Consider the following 21103-nt stretch of genomic DNA (forward strand, 5'->3'; position numbering starts at 1 on the left):
GGGGAGCCGTTACCTATACTGGGCCGCAGCCGCCGCCGCCGCCGCCCCGCTGTGGGTGAATCCAAAGTAGTTGCCGGTCGCCATTTTGGCATCTTCCCCCAGCCGGCTGGGCACTGCGACGGGCACGGAGAGTCGGGTCCCATGGCGGGAGGAGAAGCGCGGAGGGGCAAAGACGCCGAGGGAGGGAAGGGGAGAGAGAGAGAGAGGCTCCGTGAGAAGCCGCCCTCGCCGGGCCGGGCCGCGGCCGCGCCGCCTCCCCCTCCCGCCTCGCACTCCCTCACTCACTCGCACGCCCGGGTGGCGGCCGCCGCCTCCTCCCCAGAGCCTGCCCCAACCCCCCGCGCCTCCCCGCCGCCCCGGGCCGGGGAAGGGGCCACGCGGGGACCCCGACGGGGCACATTATACTCACCATAGGTGAAAGAAACTACAGGGCATATGGGAATCATGGGCTCGGGCTGCTGCTGCTGAACTCTGAACTCTCACCCGCTGCCTCCCTCCTCTGCCCCGCTCCTCCTCAGCGGAGAACAGACCACCGCCTCCCGCCGTACTGCGCAGGCGCCCCCGCGCTCGGCACCCTGGGAGCTGTAGTCCCGCCGCCTTCGCGGCTCCGACGGGCGCGTGCCGGGCCTCGGCTGAGGCGGGCCTGGGGCGCCCTCCGGGGAAGGCGGGCTTGGTCTCCTCCGCGTTGGTGGCGAAGGCGAGAGGAGCCGCGCCGGCCGGGAGGGGGAGTCGGGGAGAGTGACCCGAGAGAGTGACGTCTACCAGCCTTTTCTTCTTACTTTTCACTTCTTTCACTTTTGCGTGTGCATTTGTTCTCTCCCTTTTGCCCTTCTCCATCGTGCACTTTTCACCAGGACTTGAGCTGGACTAATTTGGATTTTTCCTTATTTCTCGCATGCCCGGTTCTTGTCCTTAGCCTTTAAAGTGGAGAAGGAAAGACGGGGAGAAGAGAAAGAGAAAAAGAACGGCAGGTGTGCTATTGCGTTGGACACCCCTTCCGAGCACTTCTCTTCTGGTCCTTTCTCCCACCCGCACCCACCGCTTGATTCCTACAGCGTGTACGGAGCCCTCACAAAGCGTCAGGCCCTCTTCTGGGTGCTGGAGATAGAGCAGTGAGCAAAACAAAGTCCCTGTTCACACGGAATTTACCTTCTGGGAAAGGGGAGGGTGGGCGGCAGGAGGTTCAGACAATAGCCAAATAAATACGATGTCCGCTGGTGACTGCAGCTTGAAGAATAAAGCGTGGTAAAGAAGTTAGAGAGCGAGAGAGGTGCTACTTTATGTAGGGCGTGGTTAGTGCAGCCAACGGGTAGAGTTGTGAAGGAGGTGAGGGGGCAAACCTAGTTGACAGTCGGGGGGAAAAGACAGAAAATGGAGGGTCCTAAGGCAGGCGTGCTCAAGAACAGCGAGGAAGTTAGACTGACTGGAGTCGAGTGACGGGGAGTCCAGATCACAGAAGTCCTTGGTAAGAGTGGTGAATCTTTCATGGTAAGGACAGAAGGATACTCTCCCCACCGTGCAGCCGTGTCTTTGTTCCCTCTGCTTTCTCACTGTTGTGTCTTTACTTTCCCTGTGCATTTTCAACCATTCTCTTTCCTCCTGCAGTCCCTCTTCTGACTATTTCTCCCACCTTACATCATTCCTGCCTTCCATCAGTTCCTAAGTGATCCATTTCACCTCTTCCTCACCTAGTCCACAGCCATCCCCCAGACCCTCTGCTACTCGCCTCTCTGTATTGAGCTGGATATGAGCATTAAAAAGAAACACAAAAGGTGAATCAGAACTGACTCACTAAGTTTAGGGCCTTATCCCACCTTCTCATGCCAGAGCAGAGACAGTACCTCAGTTCTTATTTGTGCCAACCCTGCTCCCCCATACCTCCTAGAAAGGTACAGTTTCTAAAATCCTGTCTGAATTATCCTCTTATTCATTTCAAAAGAGAGAAAGTGTAGACTATTTGAGAAAAATCAATGTCATTGTTTTTCAGAATACCGATGTTTCTCCAGGCAAAAGTTATTTGTGCTCCAAGTGTGTTGCTAGGAAAAAAAAAAAAATCTACACATAAGATATTAGAACTGCATTTTAAAGGTAATTTGTCTTGAACTTCATGGAGCAATCAAGCCTTCAAGGCGCTGACTGTAACTGCTTTGATAAATTTGCACTGTTAGTTACTAGGCTATTTGACTAAAACTGGAGGAGAAAAGTCAGGTGTTAATCACCCGCCCAAGAAGATTCTTTTCTGGCCAATTTTGTGCTTGGTTGCTTGGCAGGTATTTAGAGGATGGAAGAGGACTGGGCTGCAGGCACACCCCAATGAGCAGTCAGGTAACTAGAAAGAGGGAGGCATGCCTCTTCTCTTTGGTAACTGTTCCCAGAGGTAAGGGTAGGTGTGGCAGCAGGAATGGCCTCAACCTGCCCCTGATTTGGGATTATTTAAGGAAGGAGTTTTGGACAGGGCTCGGAATCAAGAAAACTTGGGTCCTTTTCCTGGGCATTTAGTAGTGGAATGACCTGGGTACATTATTTAACCTTTCTGAACCTGTATGACAGGAATAACAATAATGCTCACAGGATTGTGGTGGGGATTAAATGAGGTAGCATTTCTGTAAAACAACAGTCATTCATACTTCAGCCAGAGTGATGAGTTCAAAATGAAAATCTGATCAAACGCTTCTGTGTTTCTCCCTCTTAGCATAAAGCAAAACTTCCACGTGGTCTACAAGCCCTGTGTAGTTTGTCCTCCCCACCTTTTCAGCATCTTCCTCTTTATTCTCTCCATTCCAGCTTCCTTGGCCTCCTATTTACCATGCACTGTCCCACCCCAGGGCTTTGCATGTTCTCCCTGCCTAGAATGTTCTTCCCTCCTCTCTTCACCTAGTTGACCCTTGTGCTTCAAGATCTCCACTCAGGACTTCCCTGGTGGCACAGTGGTTAAGAATCCACTTGCCAATGCAGGGGACACGGGTTCGAGCCCTGGTCCCGGAAGATCCCACATGCCGCGGAGCACGTAAACCCATGTGCCACAACTACTGAAGCCTGTGCACCTAGAGCCTGTGCTCTGCGACAAGAGAAGCCACTGCAATGAGAAGCCCACGCACTGCAATGAAGAGTAGCCCCTGCTCTCCGCAACTAGAGAAAGCCCGTGAGCAGCAACGAAGACCCAACACAGCCATAAATAAGTAAATTTATTTTTAAAGAAAGATCTCCACTCAGTCAACTCCTCAGCCTCAGTCAATTCCCTGACCCCCTGAATGGATCAGACCCTTATTATGCTTCACACTTAGTTGCCTTTGTCACAGTTACAATCTTACACTTATTGCGTGATTATTTGATTAGTATGTACTTCCCCCATCAAGCTGCAGCTTGTTGAAGGCAGGGCGCTAATATTGGGTGCCTGGTGATAGAACTTATTTAATGAATGAACCAGGCTGCGCACAGCTTAATCTTTCTTGGATGACTCAGAAGGCAGTTCAGGAACCTGTAGTACCTGCCTCAGCATCATCAAGAGAAACCTTAATTAGCATCTGAGGCCAAATGAGGAAATGTCAATTGGCAGACCCAGAATAGGTGGAGCCAGCCTGAGAAGGCCTGCACCTAAACTCACCCAAAATATATCTGTTTGCCTTTCCTCACACCTTTGAGTCAAGAACTGGTATCCTGAAAGGCCTTCTTACAATACAAACATGTCAGCCAGAAAGAATAATATATAAGCTACTCTGTACTATGAGGAGTATGGCATAGTGAAAAAGACTCTGAGGCCGGACTCAGCTGGCTTCAGATCTCAGCTCCGTCACTCAGTGCTGTAACTCACCTCTGTCACAACCTCTTTGTGCCTCATTTTTCTCCTCTGTAAATAGAGATGATGAAAGTACTACCTACAGCAGGGGGTTGTTGGTAGGGCTTAACATCATCCTAGATGTGAAGCTCCTAGATTAGTGCCTGCCCACTATAAGCACTTTGTGAGTGTTGGCTATTATTCCAACCACCACCCATTCTTATTACAATCAAAAATGAGCCAAATGCAGGGGACACGGGTTCGAGCCCCAGTCCAGGAAGATCCCACATGCTGCGGAGCAGCTGGGCCCGTGAGCCATGGCCGCTGAGCCTGCGCGTCCGGAGCCCGTGCTCCGCAACGGGAGAGGCCACAACAGTGAGAGGCCCGCGTACCACAAAAAAAAAAAAAAAAAAATGAGCCAAAGGATGGGAATATTTTTTGTAGAGGGAGGGAGAGGCCAAGCCCACAGGACATAAAATGGGACGTACCTAGATAGTGAAGCATGAAAGGGGAGGTGAGGGACAAGCAGCTGCTGCTTCCTTCTTGGTCCTGGAGCCCAGGGACAGAGCAAGGAGGCCAGGAAGCTCAAGTGGAACCTGTGATCCTCTCCCACGAGAGATAATTACAGTCACTGCACTTGGGACTAATAAATAAAAGTAGGGAAATGAGGCTCAGACTCCAGGCATTCTGGAACCTTACCAGCACAGGCAGGTGGTAGGGGGGGGAGGGGGTAGCATGTGGAGGACAACAGGGCCGGGCTAGGGAGCTGACCCAGCTGTCCGATTAGTTCCTAAGGGCCAAATGGGGTAGGACGGTGCTCACAGTTCAAAGGAAAATCTCTGACTCTCTTTAGGAAATCCTTATCAGAAGGACCCATTCCAGCTGGTGGGGTGTGAAGGTGAAAGACCAGGAAGCAGGCCCATCTAGATTCTTCCCTCCCCACCCCTTCTCTCCTTCTCTCCCCTCCCTTCCCCTCTGCTCTCCTCCTCTCCCTTGGAGGAATAACTCTGTGGTCTGGGAGACATGCTGAGAGATATTCTTTAGAATCCAGTTGAAGTTTTTTCTTGAGTTTTGGCCAATGGATGTTGGATGGTGGATAGATTGATGGATACATGAAGGCCTTTAAAACAATTAAGGAACAAACTGAGAACCAGTGATCCAGGATCAGATAGTAGGGTAATCCACAGAGATAACATGTATCCTTGATAAGCACAGCGACAGCTGCTGTTGTGAAAGGGAAGTTTAGTGCAGAAGATGACGTATTTATCTCAGTAAGAGAGTTTATGATATAGTGGTTTCTTCTAGGGCCAGGTTTTTCTTTTTAATAAATAAATTTATTTATTTTTGCCTGCGTTGGGTCTTCATTGCTGAGCACAGGCTTTCCCTAGTTGCGGTGAGCAGGGGCTACTCTTTGTTGCGGTGCACGGGCTTCTCATTGCGGTGGCTTCTCTTTTTGTGGAGAACGGGCTCTATGCATGGGCTTCAGTAGTTGCGGCACGTGGGCTCAGTAGTTGTGGCTCGCGGGCTCTAGAGCACAGGTTCAGTAGTTGTGGCGCACAGGCTTAGCTGCTCCACAGAATGTGGGATCTTCCCAGACCAGGGCTTGAACCCATGTACCCTGCATTGTCAGGTGGATTCCTAACCACTGTGCCACTAGGGAAGGCCCTAGGACCAGGTTTTACGGGTTCAAATCCTACCTGCACCACTTACTAGTTGTGTAGATCTAGGGCAATTTATATAACCTCTCTGGACCTCAGTTTCTTCAGGAACTAATGACGCCTACTTTATATGATTGTTGTGGGCATTACATGAATGAATACATGTAAAGTATTCCTGGGGCATTACTTGGCACATGGCAAGTGCTCAATGCAATCCTTTGGTTAATACCAGACAGAATAGATATTAAAGGATTTCTTGGCATAGACAGTCAGTCTCTGATTTCTCTCACCCTATTATACTAATTTTTTTCAATTTAATTTTTTGAGATATAATTCACATACCATAAGATTCACCCTTTTAAAATATTCAATTCAGTGGCTTTTTGTAGATTCACAAAATTGTGCAACTCTCACGACTGTCTAATTTCAGAATATTATCATCACCCCAATAATAAATCCTGTATCCATTAGCAGTCACTTCCTATGCTCCTCCTCTGAGTTGCTGGAAACCACAAATCTACTTTCTGTCTTTGTGGATCTGCCTATACTGGACATTTAATATAAATGGACTTATACAGTATGTGGCATTTTTAGCTGGCTTCCTTCATTTAGTCTTATGTTTTCAGGTTTCATCTATGTTGTAGCATGCATTAGTACTTCATTACTTTTTATGACAATAATATTCCATTGTTTGGATATACCACATCTGGTTTATCATTCATAAGTTGCTGGATGTTTGGTTTGTTTCCACTATTTGGCTATTAAGAATAATGCTACTAGATTGGTTCAAGATGGCAAAGTAGGGTGACGTGTGCTCAGTTCCTCTTGCAAGGGCACGAGAATCACAACGAACTGCTGAATAATCACTGAGAGGAAGACACTGGAGCTCACCAAAAAGGATACCCCACATCCAAAGACAAAGGAGAAGCCACAATAGACGGTAGGAGGGGGACAATCACAATAAAATCAAACCCTGTAACTGCTGGATGGGTGACTCACAAACTGGAAAACACTTATCAGTCTTCCCAACCTGGGGGTCTGGCAATGGGAGGAGGAATTTCTAGAGAAGCAGACTTTGAAGGCTAGCGGGATTTGACTGCAGGACTTCGACAGGACTGGGGGAAACAGAGACTCCACTCTTGGAGGGCACACAAAAAGTAGACTGCACATTGGGACCCAGGGGAAGGAGCAGTGACCCCATAGGAGACTGAACCAGAACTACCTGCCAGTGTTGGAGGGTCTCCTGTAGAGGCGGGGGGTGGCTGTGGCTCACCACAGGGACAAGGACACTGGCAGCAGAAGTTCTGGGAAGTACTCCTTGGCATGAGCCCTCCCAGAGTCCGCCATTAGCCTCACCAAAGAGCCTGGTAGGCTCCAGTGCTGGTTTGCCTCAGGCCAAACAACCAACAGGGAGGGAACCCAGCCCCACCCATCAGCAGACAAGCAGATTAAAGTTTTACTGAGCTCTGCCCACCGGAGCAACACCCAGCTCTACCCACCACCAGTCCCTCCCATCATGAAGCTTGCACAAGTCTCTTAGATAGCCTCATCCACCAGAGGGCAGACAGCAGAAGCAAGAAGAACTACAATTCTGCAGCCTGTGGAAGGAAAACCACATTCACAGAAAGATAGACAAAATGAAAAGGCAGAGGACTTTGTACCAGATGAAGGAACAAGATAAAACCCCAGAAAAACAACTAAATGAAGTGGAGATAGGCAACCTTCCAGAAAAAGAATTCAGAATAATGATAGTGAAGGTGATCCAGGACCTCGGAAAAAGAACGGAGGCAAAGATTGAGAAGAAGCAAGAAAAGTTTAACAAAGACCTAGAAGAATTAAAGAACAAAGACCTAGAAGAATTAAAGAACAAACAAACAGAGATGAAAAATACAATACCTGAAAGGAAAAATACACTAGAAGGACTGAATAGCAGAATAACTGAGGCAGAAGAATGCGTAAGTGACCTGGAACACAGAATGGTGGAATTTACTCTTGCAGAACAGAATAAAGAAAAATGACTGTAAAGAAATGAAGACATTAAGAGACCTCTGGGACAACACTAAAAGCAACAACATTCGCATTATAGGGGTCCCAGAAGGAGAAGAGAGAGAGAAAGGACTCGAGAAAATATTTGAAGATATTACAGTTGAAAACTTCCCTAACATTGGATAGGAAATAGCCACCCAAGTCCAGGAAGCACAGAGAGTCCCGTCCCAGGCAGGATAAACCCAAGGAGAAACATGCCAAGACACAGAGCAATCAAACTGACAAAATTTAAAGGCGAAGAAAAATTATTGAAAGCAACAAGGGAAAAAAGACAAATAACATACAAGGGAACTCCCATAAGGTTAACAGCTGATTTCTCAGCACAAACTCTACAACCCAGAAGGGAATGGCACAATATATTTAAACTGATGAAAGGGAAGAACCTACAACAAAGATTACTCTACCCATCAAGGATCTCATTCAGATTCGACTGAGAAATCAAAAGCTTTACAGACAAGCAAAAGCTAAGAGAATTCAGCACCGCCAAACCGGCTCTACAACAAATGCTAAAGGAACTTCTCTAAGTGGGAAACACAAAAGAAGAAAAGGACCTTCAAAAAAACCCGTAACAGTTAAGAAAATGGTAATAGGAACATAAATATTGATAATTACCTTAAATGTGAAGGGATTAAATGCACCAACCAAAAGACACAGGCTTGCTGAATGGATACAAAAACAAGACCCATATATATGCTGTCTACAAGAGACCCACTTCAGACCTAGGGACACATACAGACTGAAAGTGAGGGGATGGAAAAAGATATTCCATGCAAATGGAAATCAAAAGAAAGCTGGAATAGCAATACTCATATCAGATAAAATAGACTTTAAAAGAAAGAATGTTACAAGAGACAAGGAAGAACACTACATAATGATCAAGGGATCAATCCAAGAAGAAGATATAACAATTATAAACATATATGCACCCAACATAGGAGCACCTCAATACATAAGGCAACTGCTAACAGCTATAAAAGAGGAAATTGACAGTAACACAATAATAGTAGGGGACTTTAACACCTCACTTACACCAATGGACAGATCATCCACATGGAAAATTAATAAGGAAACACAAGCTTTAAATGACACAATAGACCAGATAGATTTAATTGATATTTATATTCCATCCCAAAACAGCAGATTACACTTTCTTCTCAAGTGCACATGGAACGTTCTCCAGGATAGATCACATCTTGGGTCACAAATCAAGCCTCAGTAAATTTAAGAAAATTGAAATCATACCAAGCATCTTTTCTGACCACAACGCTATAAGATTAGAAATCAGTTACAGAGGAAAAAAACTTAAGAAACACAAACACATGGAGGCTAAACAATATGTTACTAAATAACCAAGAGATCACTGAAGAACTCAAAGAGGAAATCAAAAAATACCTAGAGACAAATGACAATGAAAACACGATGATCCAAAACTTCTGGGATGGAGCAAAAGCAATTCTAAGAGAGAAGTTTATAGCAATACAAGCCTACCTCAAGAAACAAGAAAAATCTCAAATAAACAATCTAACGTTACACCTGAAGGAACTAGAGAAAGAAGAACAAACAAAACCCAAAGTTAGTAGAAGGAAAGAAATCATAAAGATCAGAGCAGAAATAAATGAAATAGAAACAAAGAAAACAATTGCAAAGGTCAATAAAACTAAAAGCTGGTTCTTTGAGAAGATAAACAAAATTGATAAATGTTTAGCCAGATTCATCGAGAAAAAGAGGGAGAGGACTCAAATCAATAAAATTAGAAATGAAAGAGTTACAATGGACTCAGGAGAAATACAAAGCATCATAAGATACTACTATAAGCAAATCTATGCCAATAAAATGGGCAACCTGGAAGAAATGGACAAATTCTTAGAAAGGTATAACCTTCCAAGACTGAACCAGGAAGAAATAGAAAATATGAACAGACCAATCACAAGTAATGAAATTGAAACTATGATTAAAAATCTTCCAACAGGGCTTCCCTGGTGGCACAGTGGTTGAGAGTCCACCTGCCGATGCAGGGGACACGGGTTCGTACCCCGGTCCGGGAAGTTCCCACATGCTGTGGAGCGGCTAGGCCCATGAGCCATGGCTGCTGAGCCTGTGCATCCGGAGCCTGTGCTCCGCAACGGGAGAGGCCACAACAGTGAGAGGCCCGCGTACAGCAAAAAAAAAAAAAAATCTTCCAACAAACAAAACTCCAGGACCAGAAGGCTTCACAGGTGAACTCCATCAAACATTTAGAGACGAGCTAACACCCATCCTTCTCAAACTCTTCCAAAAAATTGCAGAGGAAGGAACATTCCCAAACTCATTCTATGAGCTCACCATCACCCTGATACCAAAACCAGACAAAGATACTACAAAAAAAGAAAATTACAGACCAATATTACTGATGAATATAGACGCAAAACTCCTTGACAGAATACTAGCAAACAGAATCCAACAACACATTAAAAGGATCATACACCATGATCAAGTGGGATTTATAAATTAAGGAAACAATCCCATTCATCACTGAAACAAAACGAATAAAATACCTAGGAATAAACCTACCTAAGGAGGTAAAATACCTGTACTCAGAGAGATCAGACTCCCTGACTTCTGACTATACTACAAAGGTACAGTAATCAAAACAATATGGTAGTGGCATAAAAACAGAAATATAGATCAATGGAACAGGATAGAAAGCCCAGAGAAAAACCCACGCACCTATGGTCAACCAATCTATGACAAAGGAGGCAAGGATATACAATGGAGAAAGAACAGTATGGAGATTCCTTAAAAAACTAAAAATAGAATTACTGTATGACCCAGCAATCCCACTACTGGGCATATACCCAGAGGAAACCATTATTCAAAAAGACACATGCAGGGCTTCCCCGGTGGTGCAGTGGTTGAGAGTCCGCCTGCCAATGCAGGGGACACGGGTTCGTGCCCTGGTCCGGGAAGATCCCACATGCCGCGGAGTGGCTAGGCCTGTAAGCCATGGCTGCTGAGCCTGAGTGTCTGGAGCCTGTGCTCCGCAACGGGAGAGGCCACAACAGTGAGAGGCCTGCGTAACGCCAAAAAAAAAAGACACATGCACCCCAATATTCGTTGCAGCACTATTGACAATAGTCAGATCATGGAAGCAACCTAAATGCCCATCAACAGACGAATGGATAAAGAAGTTGTGGTACATATATACAATGGAATATTACTCAGCCATAAAAAGGAACGAAATTGGGTCATTTGTAGAGATGTGGATGGATCTACAGACTGTCATACAGAGTGAAGTAAGTCAGAAAGTGAAAAACAAATACCGTATATTAACGCGTATATGTGGAATCTAGAAAAATGGTACAGATGAACCAGTTTGCAGGGCAGAAATAGAGACACAGATGTAGAGAACAAATGTATGGACACCAAGGGGGGAAAGTGGGGGTTGGTGGTTGTGTGATGAATTGGGAGATTGGGATTGACATATATACACTAATATGTATAAAATAGATAACTAATAAGGACCTGCTGTATAAAAAAATAAAATTCAAAAATTCAAAAAATAAATAAATAAAATAAAAATAAAACAGAAGCAATATTGTAACAAATTCAATAAACACTTTAAAATGGTCCACATCAAATTAAAAAAAAGAAAAAAAAGAATAATGCTACTATGAACATTTATTCATATGTGTCAATTTTTTTTAGTTTTATTTTATTTTTTTGTGGTATGCAGGCCTCTCACCGTTGTGGCCTCTCCAGTTGCGGAGCACAGTACTCGGACGCATAGGCTCAGCGGCCATGGCTCACGGGTCTAGCCGCTCCGTGGCATGTGGGATCATTCGCGGACCGGTGCACGAACCCGTGTCTCCTGCATCGGCAGGCGGACTCTCAACCACTGCACCACCAGGGAAGCCGCCGTATGTGTTAGTTTGACTGAGCTAAGTGATGCCCAGATTGCTGGTTGAACAGTTTTTTTCTGGGCGTGTCTGTGAGAGTGTCTCTGGAAAAGATTAGCGTTTGAATCAGTAGATGCCCTCACCATTGTGGGTGACCACCATCCAATCCATCGAGGCCCTGAATAGAGCAAAAAGGTGGAGGCCGGGCAAATTCCCTCTCTGCTGGAGCTGAGACATCCATCTTCCCCTGCCCTCGGACTTGGAGTTCCTGGTTCTGAGACCTTTTGGCTCCCACAGGGACTTACACCGTTGGTTCTGATTCTCAGGCCTTTGGTCTCAGACTGAATTTCATCACCAGTTTTCCTGGTTCTCCAACTTGCAGATGGCATATCAAGGGACTTCTCAGCCTCCGTGACGGCATGAGCCACTTCCTGTAATAAATCTCTTATACATATCACTGTATATCTCATTGGTTCTTTTCTCTGGAGAACCCTGACTAATACAAGTTTTTGTGTGGACATATATTTTCAATTCTCCTGAATGGGATTGCTGGTAAATACGGCCCCCTTTCACCACCACTTTTTTAAAATGTCTGATTCTCTTCCTCTTCACAGCTTCTTGCCCAGAGCCACTTCAGCAGCCCACTAATTGGTCTCTCTTCCTAAGGATCTAACTCTCTCAAACCCATCTTCTTAAAAATTATCAAATGATATAAAATTTTAAAAATAGTAGTAATAGTAAGAAGAACATCAATGTACATTACAATCATTTATTCTTCATAAAAACCTATGAGAGAAGAACCTAGGAGCAGGACGGGAATAAAGACGCAGACCTACTAGAGAATGGACTTGAGGACACGGGGAGTTGGAAAGGTAAGCTGGGATGAAGTGAGAGAGTGGCATGGACATGTGTACACTACCAAATGTGAAATCGATAGCTAGTGGGAAGCAGCCGCAAAGCACAGGGACATCAGCTTGGTGCTTTGTGACCACCTAGAGGGGTGGGATAGGGAGGGTGGGAGGGAGGGAGATGCAAGAGGGAAGAGATATAGGGATATACGTATATGTATAGATGATTCACTTTGTTATAAAGCAGAAACTAACACACCATTGTAAAGCTATTATACTCCAATAAAGGTGTTAAAAAAAAACCTATGAGAAAAAAAGAAACCTATGAGGTAGGGACTATTATGTTTATGCCATTTAGAGATGATAAAACTGAGTTCATGAAGTTAATAAGTGGTAGAGGCAGGATTTACATCTCGGCCAACGTGATCCCAGAATGCCTAGCCTGCATGACACACCACCTCCCTAGAGCACCTCTGACCAACATGTCACTACCTTGCTGAAAATGTTACAAAGATTCCTACCTGCCTAAAATAAGAACATGTCCTATTAGTGTACATGGCTATTTCTCATTTATAAACTACTGGAACACTTATATTATCAGCTCTTTAATTACTTCATCCCAAAGTATGCCATACTTTGTATTTCCTAACACACATCAGACTTGCTATTTCTTACTCAATGTCTTTCTTTCCCCAAGGAAAGAACATAAGTTCCATAGGGTCAGGAAGTTTGTTTTATCAGCCACAAAATTCCCAATGCCTAGGACCATGACAATAACATAGTAGGTCCTAAATAACAGTTTGTGGGATAGATGAGCTTAATCCTGTGTCCTTCATTTCCTGAGAACAATGGTCTTATGATATATCTTTGGCATCTTCCTCCACCCTCTTCCAACTGCCACCCAGCATGGTACCAGGCACATAAGCAAATGCCAACCTATTTTAGTCCTCCCAGCAACCTTGACCCTCTAGCACATGTAATCGGCTGCCAGGTCTCAACACCTCACGCCAGTGTTGTAAGCGTTTCTTTGTGTCAATAACATATTCTTTGGAATCCGAAGAACCCGCAGAAATCAAGGCAGCCACAAGGAATAGCTATTTAGGGGACTGGAGAAGAGTCCGAGCCACACTGTGACCTGGTTTAGAGCTTGATATGATCATTAATGGGAGATGCTGAAGGGCACACTGGTTTAGAGCGCACACTCTAGAGCAACACTGCCCTGTAGAAATTTCTTCAAAGATAGAGATGTTCTATATCTGTACTCTCCAATAGGGTAGCCACTAGCCACATGTGGCTGTTGAGCGCTTGAAATGTGGCTAGTGGGACAGAAATTAAAATTTTAATTTTCTTTAATTTAAATCTAAATACACATATATGGCTAGTGACTACCATATTGGATAGTACAGTACTAGAGTCAGATGATCTAGGTTCAAATCCTGGCTCCACTGTTTACTGAGTGTATGACTTTGGCCAATTTACTTAAACTCCTTATGCCCTGGTCTCCTTATCTATGAAATAGGAAAAATAATAGTAGTATTAACTTGTAAATTTGATGTGAGGATTAAATGACTAAATATACACTTTGTACATGGGTCTATCAAGCTAGCACTTGGGTGGCTGGGGAAAGAGGCTGACCCACATCCATAAATGGGTCATCTGTCCCCCTGATTAATAGGGTGCCTCGTCCTCTGGGAACACCCTCTGGTGAGCATTTCCATGATGTATTAGTTTCCTATTGCGGCTATAACAAATTACCACAGACTTCCTGGCTTAAAACAACACATTTATGCATTGCAATGATGTAGTTCAGAAATCTCACTGGGCCGACATCAAATTGCCAACAGGGCCACATTCCTTCTGAAGGCTCTAGAGGAAAATCCATTTCCTTGCCTTTTCCAGCTTCTAGAGGTCACCTACAATCCTGGCTCACGACCCCTTCCTTTGTCTTCAAAGGCACCGGCAGAGCATCTTCACATCTCCCTCTGATTCAGACACTGCTGGCTTCCTCTTATAAGGACCCTTGTGGTTACATTAAGCCCACCCACGACCCCTTCCTTTGTCTTCAAAGGCACCGGCAGAGCATCTTCACATCTCCCTCTGATTCAGACACTGCTGGCTTCCTCTTATAAGGACCCTTGTGGTTACATTAAGCCCACCCGGATAATCTAGGATAATCTCTCCATCTCACGATCCTTAACTTCATCACATCTGCAAAGTTCCTTTTGCCATGTAAGAGAACATATATTAGGTTTGAGGGCCATTATTCTGACCGCTGCACGTGAGGTATGAACATTTTCACATTCAGTGACCATTCTGGAAGGTATATCCACGTACCTCTCCTCCAGACCTTCATGTCACATTTTCTAGCCTTGTTCTTTCCCAGTCCCTGATCAGCTGTGAGTGCTTATTAATAAGTATAGATCTGTACTCAGTCTATCTTTACTTACATATGAAGTAGACAATAAAGTGTACAACCCAAATCCTGCCCTCTCAGAGGACTTCTCTTTTCCACCGTATTTCAGGGTCACCCTGAGTGGGACAGTAGAGCAGCGGTTGTCCAATTTCAGCTGGAACTAGTATACCATGCAGATCAATCAATGACTCTTCCTTATTCGCTTCCTTCTTTAACTGGTCATGGGGAATTCCCATGGGCTATAAGGATGGCTGGAGGGAGAGAGTGCAAGCTAATGGGAGCAGGTAACATGGGATTCTGGGCCACCAGCTTGTGAGAGTTTATTTGTGCCTACTGGACTACTCCAGCCTGGTCTCATATATATATGCTGCTTCTGTTTTGGAAGACTGCTGTATGGGTTTAGTTTTACGGCTTGGAAGGTAAGATAATACCCAGTTCATGACAGACAGTTCTCCTAGTCAGTTGGTGTCCCATGGTCACGTGCTCCATCTTTACCAGGGCCCGGAAGGCTCCCAGGCTAGAAGTAAATTTCTAGGTATGATGTTTAATTGATTCCAATCTGCTATAGATTGTGAAAGCAGCAAAGAAAAAAATTCTGCCAATAAGATTTGTAAGACACCATTGATTATAAGATGCATTCCAAGTTCAGAGATGTCAAAACATGAAAACAAAACAAAACAAAACAAAATCCAAACTATGTGTGTACCTTAGAATCATTAATCCACCCTTCCACCGCATACATAAGGAAACAGGTCTAGAGAATTAAGTGACTTTTCCAAGATCACACAGCTCCTTAGTGCCATATCCAGATGTATCTCCTGACTTTCAGCCCAAAGCCAGTTTCATTTCACCATATAAATTTATTATTCATGATTAGTATGAATAATAAACCCCCAACTTTTCAAAATAAATGTTTTAAGTGCCCTTATTTTGCTTTATGTCAGGGATACCAGGAAAAATAGGGGCTGGATCTTTAGGGTTGGCACCCCTCATCCCCACCACCCCTTTGCCCCAGGCAAAACCAAGTAAAATTACAATAAAATTACTCTAAATCCAGTGTTCCCCTCAACTTTCTGATAATAAGAATCACCTAAGGAGTCTTCCAATAATTTAAATTCTTGGATCCAATTGCAGACCCACTGAATCAGAATCCCAGGATGTGTGGTCTGGGAAACTATACGTTGAACAAGTTTCCTCAGGTGATTCTTATCAACAAGGAACTTTGGGGAACACTATGCCCAACCCCTTCGTGCTAAGGATGAAGGTGATGAAGCCCAAAGAAGTTGAGTAACTTATTGAAGATAGTTCTGTGTCCATTCTTGTGTAAGCACAGGCTGCTTCTGGAGGACCTTACCTTTCTTTGGGGAAGGGGCCTGGAGGATTGGCAATCTAAGAGACAGAAGAGGCTTTTTTTTAACATGCCTGCTTGTGGTGGTTGGAAAAAAAAGTTTTCCCTGTATAGTGAATTAACTTTTCAATTAAAAACTTAGTTCTAAGTTATATCTGATTGGCAAACACCTTGGAAATGCAGCCATTTGTACCCTGACTTCCCCCACTCCCACCTACCCTGAGTCTGCTTTCCAGCTGACAGGCAGCCTGCTCATTTCCCTTCCCTCTGCCTACTCCACGCTCCACCTGCGCAGCCCAACGAGGCTGGAGCCCCGGGGCATTCGAAAAACTCCTCCTCTGCCTCAAGGGCCTTGGTGTGAAGTCATCCTCCCCCTGAGATGCAGTGGGAGCTCCAGAGCTCCAGAGGTGGTGAGGCTTGGCTGTCACTCAGCCAAGGCCTTGATCATAGCACTTGCTAGCTATGCCCCTCAGCAGCACTCAGCCTTGAGCACATTCAGAGAGGGAGGTCACCTTCCTACCTTGCTAGTTGCTCAAAGCCTGGAGGGCAAGATTCTGTGTCAGGTGGGGTTAGAAGAATATATTTAAATGTCTAGATATGAGGATGTAGAGCAAGTGGAACTGTCATAGCTTCAGAGGGAGTGCAGATCATTTCAACCACTTTGGAAAACAGGCAGAATCCATTAAAGCTCAACAAACGCACACTTACGATCCAGCAATACTACTCCTAGGTACACTTGCAGAAATGTGTGTGTATATATATATATATATATATATATATATATACATATACATGTTTATATGTTTTATAAAAAATATGTACAAGAATCTTCAGAGAAGCAACTATTCATACAGTCCAAAATTGGAAACTACCAAAATATTCTTCAATAGTCAAATGGGTAAAATAAATTCTCTTACATTTGTACAAAAGAAGAGTATCAGGGCTTCCCTGGTGGTGCAGTGGTTAAGAATCCGACTGCCGATGCAGGAGACACGGGTTTGAGCCCTGGTCCGGGAAGATCCCACATGCCGCGGAGCAACTAAGCCCGTGTGCCACACCTACTGAGCCTGTGCTCTAGAGCCTGCGCAGCCAAAAGTAAATAAAATAAAACAAATAAATTTATTTTAAAAAATTTATTTAAAAAAAAAGAATAGTATCAGCAATGAGAATGAATGACTGATATGCGTAGCAGCATAGATGGTTCTCAGAAATACAATGCTGAGGGGAAAAAAGCCATACATAAATAAATACAGAATTTTATGAAGTCACTTACATGAAGTTTTTTTCCCCAGTTTTTTTTTTAAAGAATCAATTTTATTTAGTTATTTATTTTTGATTGTGTTGGGTCTTCTTTGAGGCACACAGGCTTTCTGTACTTGTGGCGAGCGGGGGCTACTACTTTTCGTTGCAGTGTGCCGGCTTCTCATTGCGGTGGCCTCTCCTGTTGTGGAGCACGGGCTCCAGGCGCGCGGGCTTCAGTAGTTGTGGTACACGGGCTCAGTAGTTGTGGCTCATGGGCTCTAGAGCACAGGCTCAGTAGTTGTGGCACACCAGCTTAGTTGCTCCGCGGCATGTGTGATCGTCCTGAACCAGGGATTGAACCCGTGTCCCCTGAATTGACAGGCGGATTCTTTTTTTTTTTTTTTGAAGGGAAGCCCCCAAATGCCCCCCTTTTATAACAAATGTTTTGTGACATCCTCTGTACTCTCCTGAAATGAAAGTTGTAGATAATTGTACATACAACATGTATAATTAAAATTTTTTCTTTTTAAAATAAAATTTTAATTTTATAATTAAAATCAACATAGTGCCTTAGGAGAAATATTTTTTAAAAAAAAGGAGAGGGAAAAACTTTATAATAAAAAAATGTGTATTTCAGCGTGTTGATGTTTGGTTAGGACTACTCTGGAAGACACTGAGTACAACAGGTGCTTGTACCTAGTGTGAAAATCTCCATGAATGCAACATTTGCAAGTGCAAATGGCATCAGGTAATGTACTAGTTAATTACTAAGGCACTGGTGATGGAATTTTCTGAAATGGTAAACAACCTGTGCTAACATTTTAAACAGAACACAGTGTAACCATCCTTCCATTTCCACAATAATGACATCCCTTTCAAATCTAGAGCATGTTAAAATGTAAAGAAACTTTGTTTTTATATATCAAAGCCAACTTCGATTCTAGGCTTAGGTTCTACGCTTATAAACATACTTTGCATGCACAGGGATGTCCAATTTGATACTGACATGATCCATTGTCCTGTAGGACTGTCCTGTGTATTGCAGGATGTTTAATATCCGTGGCCCCTGACCATTAAATGCCAGGGGTGTCATTGCAACATCCACAAACTTCCAATATTCCCCTGGGAACAGGGTCACTTTGGTGGAGAATCATCTGTGTAGAGGATAACTTCTAGGCTACAAGCCATTAATGTTCTCATTCATGAAACCCTTGAAGTACCTGCATCAAAGTAATCTGATGGGCATAACGATTTGAATAAACTCTCTCAGGCCTTCAGTCTTCTCTGCTCATTGCACTGCTGATCCGTCCCAAAATTAGGCTCTCTAAGGTACTTGCTTAATGAAGAATTGGGTGTTCTGTAGTTGATGCCTGAAGTCAAAGTCCAATAAGGAGATGACTAATGTTTCTAAATAAACAGTTGAAAATTATGCCTGTAATTTCAAGCTGTATCCCTCCCTCTGCCCTGAGAGACTCACTCCCTTTATAAATGACTCCTTAGACATTCCAGAGCAGAGAGTCTCCCTGATTTGTCAGCCTGTACAATCAAGAGTGGCATGAATCCATGTTGGACATTCTTGTCCACTGAACACTGAAGACCTTCATCTTCTACTGAAGATTTCATCTTCTGTCATGGATCATAGTAAATATTTGAGTGATTATTATATGCCAGGCTATATACCAACATTGTGCTAGGCACTTCACAGGTATCATCTCATTATATTCTTACAACAACCTTATGAGGTAGTCCCTGCTATTATTCTTAGGTTTTGATGGAGAAGGAAACTGAGGCACAGAGGTTAAGTAACATTCTTAGGGTCACATAGTTAATCAGCTTAAAAGCCAGGATTTGAACCCATGCATCTGTTTCCAAAGCTGGAGCTCTTAACTTTTATGGTATTCTGCCCCCAATGGGGGAGAATACGCTTTTGCCAAGGACCTGTACCCTGGACATCTAGAAATGGTACAGCTTTCCATTGGCTAAATGCCTTTTGGAATTCAGCCTGTCTGGGGAGAAGTCCAGTGACCTCCTCCCGTATCAATGAGATTATTACATTCAGTTTCAAATAACAGAAAACTGACTGGTAAGTGTGAACAGTAAGGACATTTGTTGCTTCCTCAACATGAAATCCCAGGGCTGGTTAAATGGCTCAGTAATATCGTTAAGCATCCTTGGCCTCACCATCATCAGGGTATTATCTTTGCTTCCTCATGTGTGTTATCTCCTGGTTACAAGATGGATGCTGCTGTTCCAACTGCACAAGAGAAAGGAAGGGGCAGAGGAAAAAGGATTTTTTATGGCTTTCTATCCCGACTTTCTTTTGATTCTCATTGGCCATAACTGAGAATCAAAAGATTGACATGCCCATTCTTTTTTTTTTTTGTCAAGCAAAAATAGTGTTTGTTCAAATTTAATGGAAACAGGGGTCACTATACTTTGCAAGATGGGGAAAAATAAAATTAAAAAAATTCTTTTCTTTTCTTTTTTAATATAAAACAATATAATCACAATACCAGAATATGGAACTCTACAGTTTATTTCCTATGGGTTACTACAGGTGTCAATTTTCCTCTACTGTGCTAGACATACCCACTCTTAAACCCATTATTGGAAAGGGGGGATGGTATTACAATGATTGCCTTAGACAAATCATTATTCATCCCCTGGGATTCTGTTACGAGAGGTTTCCACCTATTACTAAATAAGGGTTCTGTTAGGAAAGAAAGGGAATTGCTGTTGTGTTAGTCATCTAATACAAAATTCCATAGACTGGGTGGTTTAAACAACAGGAAACTGGAGGCTGAAAAGTCCAATATCATGGCCCAGCAGGGTTCATTTCTGGTGAAGACTGTCTGCCTGTTTGGACATGGCGATCATATTGCTGTGTGCTCACGTGGCTTTCTTGAGGTGTGTGCTGGGAGAGAGAGAGACAGTGGGAGAGAGGAAAAAGAGCAAGCTCTCTAGCATCTCTTCTTATAAGGGCACTAATCCCATCATGAGGGTCCCACCTCCTGACCTCACTTAACCCTAATTACCTCCCAAAGTTCTCAGCTCCAAATACTATCACATTTGGGGGTTAGGGCTCTGACATGTGAATTTTGGGGGGAAACACATATTCAGCCCATCACACCTGCCAAGTAGGCAATAAACAATACCTGCCATTCCTTCTCTGTGGGATGATTAGGTGGTCCCAGCTTGGGTAGCAGACTGGGGATTATGTTGGTTGCAGGGGACACCAAAATTATGATTATGGTGCTCTCAGTAAAAGTGAAATCATGTGTGTCTAGCCACTGAGCCCAGACACATTCTCACACATGCTCCCTCACAGACCTCTAGAGCCTGAAACAACTAGTCATGGGCTCTGTGCACAGAGTGTGTCGTAGATCATCTCAGCCATCATGGGACAGGCTGAGTGTTGGTGGGGCATTGCTTCTGTCAGAACGTGACCTGGTTTATCCCAAAGGGTCCAGAATCTATGGAGATGTACGGTAGCCTATTGGCAGTTTCCTGAATACCCTACACATGCAATCTTTGTCTGCCTATGGCTAGTGTCTCCACCACCAACAAACTTATGGCTAGCCATACTGCCCAGTTTCTAGGCAAGGCCTGGGGATGGTCATTTCTAGTCTCCTGCATAAAGGAAGTAAATGTGACAGATTACTATTTCACCATTAGTATTCCTTTGATACCCCAAAATGTCTTCATTTCTGCCACCTTCACCCCAGATAGCTAGACATGAGCCATCCACTTCTCTGGGGTGTAAAAATTAGGGATCTTTAATTGCAAGCAATAGAACCAACACTGGATGATACAACTAATAGGGGACTTAAAAAATATATATATATATATTTATTTATTTATTTATATTTTTGGCTATGTTGGGTCTTCGTTGCTGAGC

The 21103-nt window shown here is 43.9% G+C and overlaps 1 protein-coding gene across 2 annotated transcripts in view; it reads right to left on the reverse strand.

Annotated features, from left to right (window-relative positions):
- The window catches only part of ZFR (zinc finger RNA binding protein), a 71980-nt gene extending 71420 nt beyond the window's left edge, over positions 1-560 (reverse strand). For both annotated transcript variants that reach the window (XR_003004625.1, XM_024755769.1), the window contains exons 1-2: positions 410-560; positions 14-113 (exon numbers count right to left, since the gene is read on the reverse strand). Coding sequence is in view for 1 of the 2 variants with exons in the window: in XM_024755769.1 (XP_024611537.1) it covers positions 14-113; positions 410-446 (137 nt within the window). In the remaining variant the exon portion in view is untranslated. The remainder of the gene's footprint in view (positions 1-13; positions 114-409) is intronic.
- Positions 561-21103: the final 20543 nt, after the last annotated feature.

This window comes from Neophocaena asiaeorientalis, unplaced genomic scaffold (genome assembly GCF_003031525.2).
Source record: "Neophocaena asiaeorientalis asiaeorientalis breed wild unplaced genomic scaffold, Neophocaena_asiaeorientalis_V1.1 scaffold93, whole genome shotgun sequence".
NCBI lineage: Eukaryota > Metazoa > Chordata > Mammalia > Artiodactyla > Phocoenidae > Neophocaena > Neophocaena asiaeorientalis.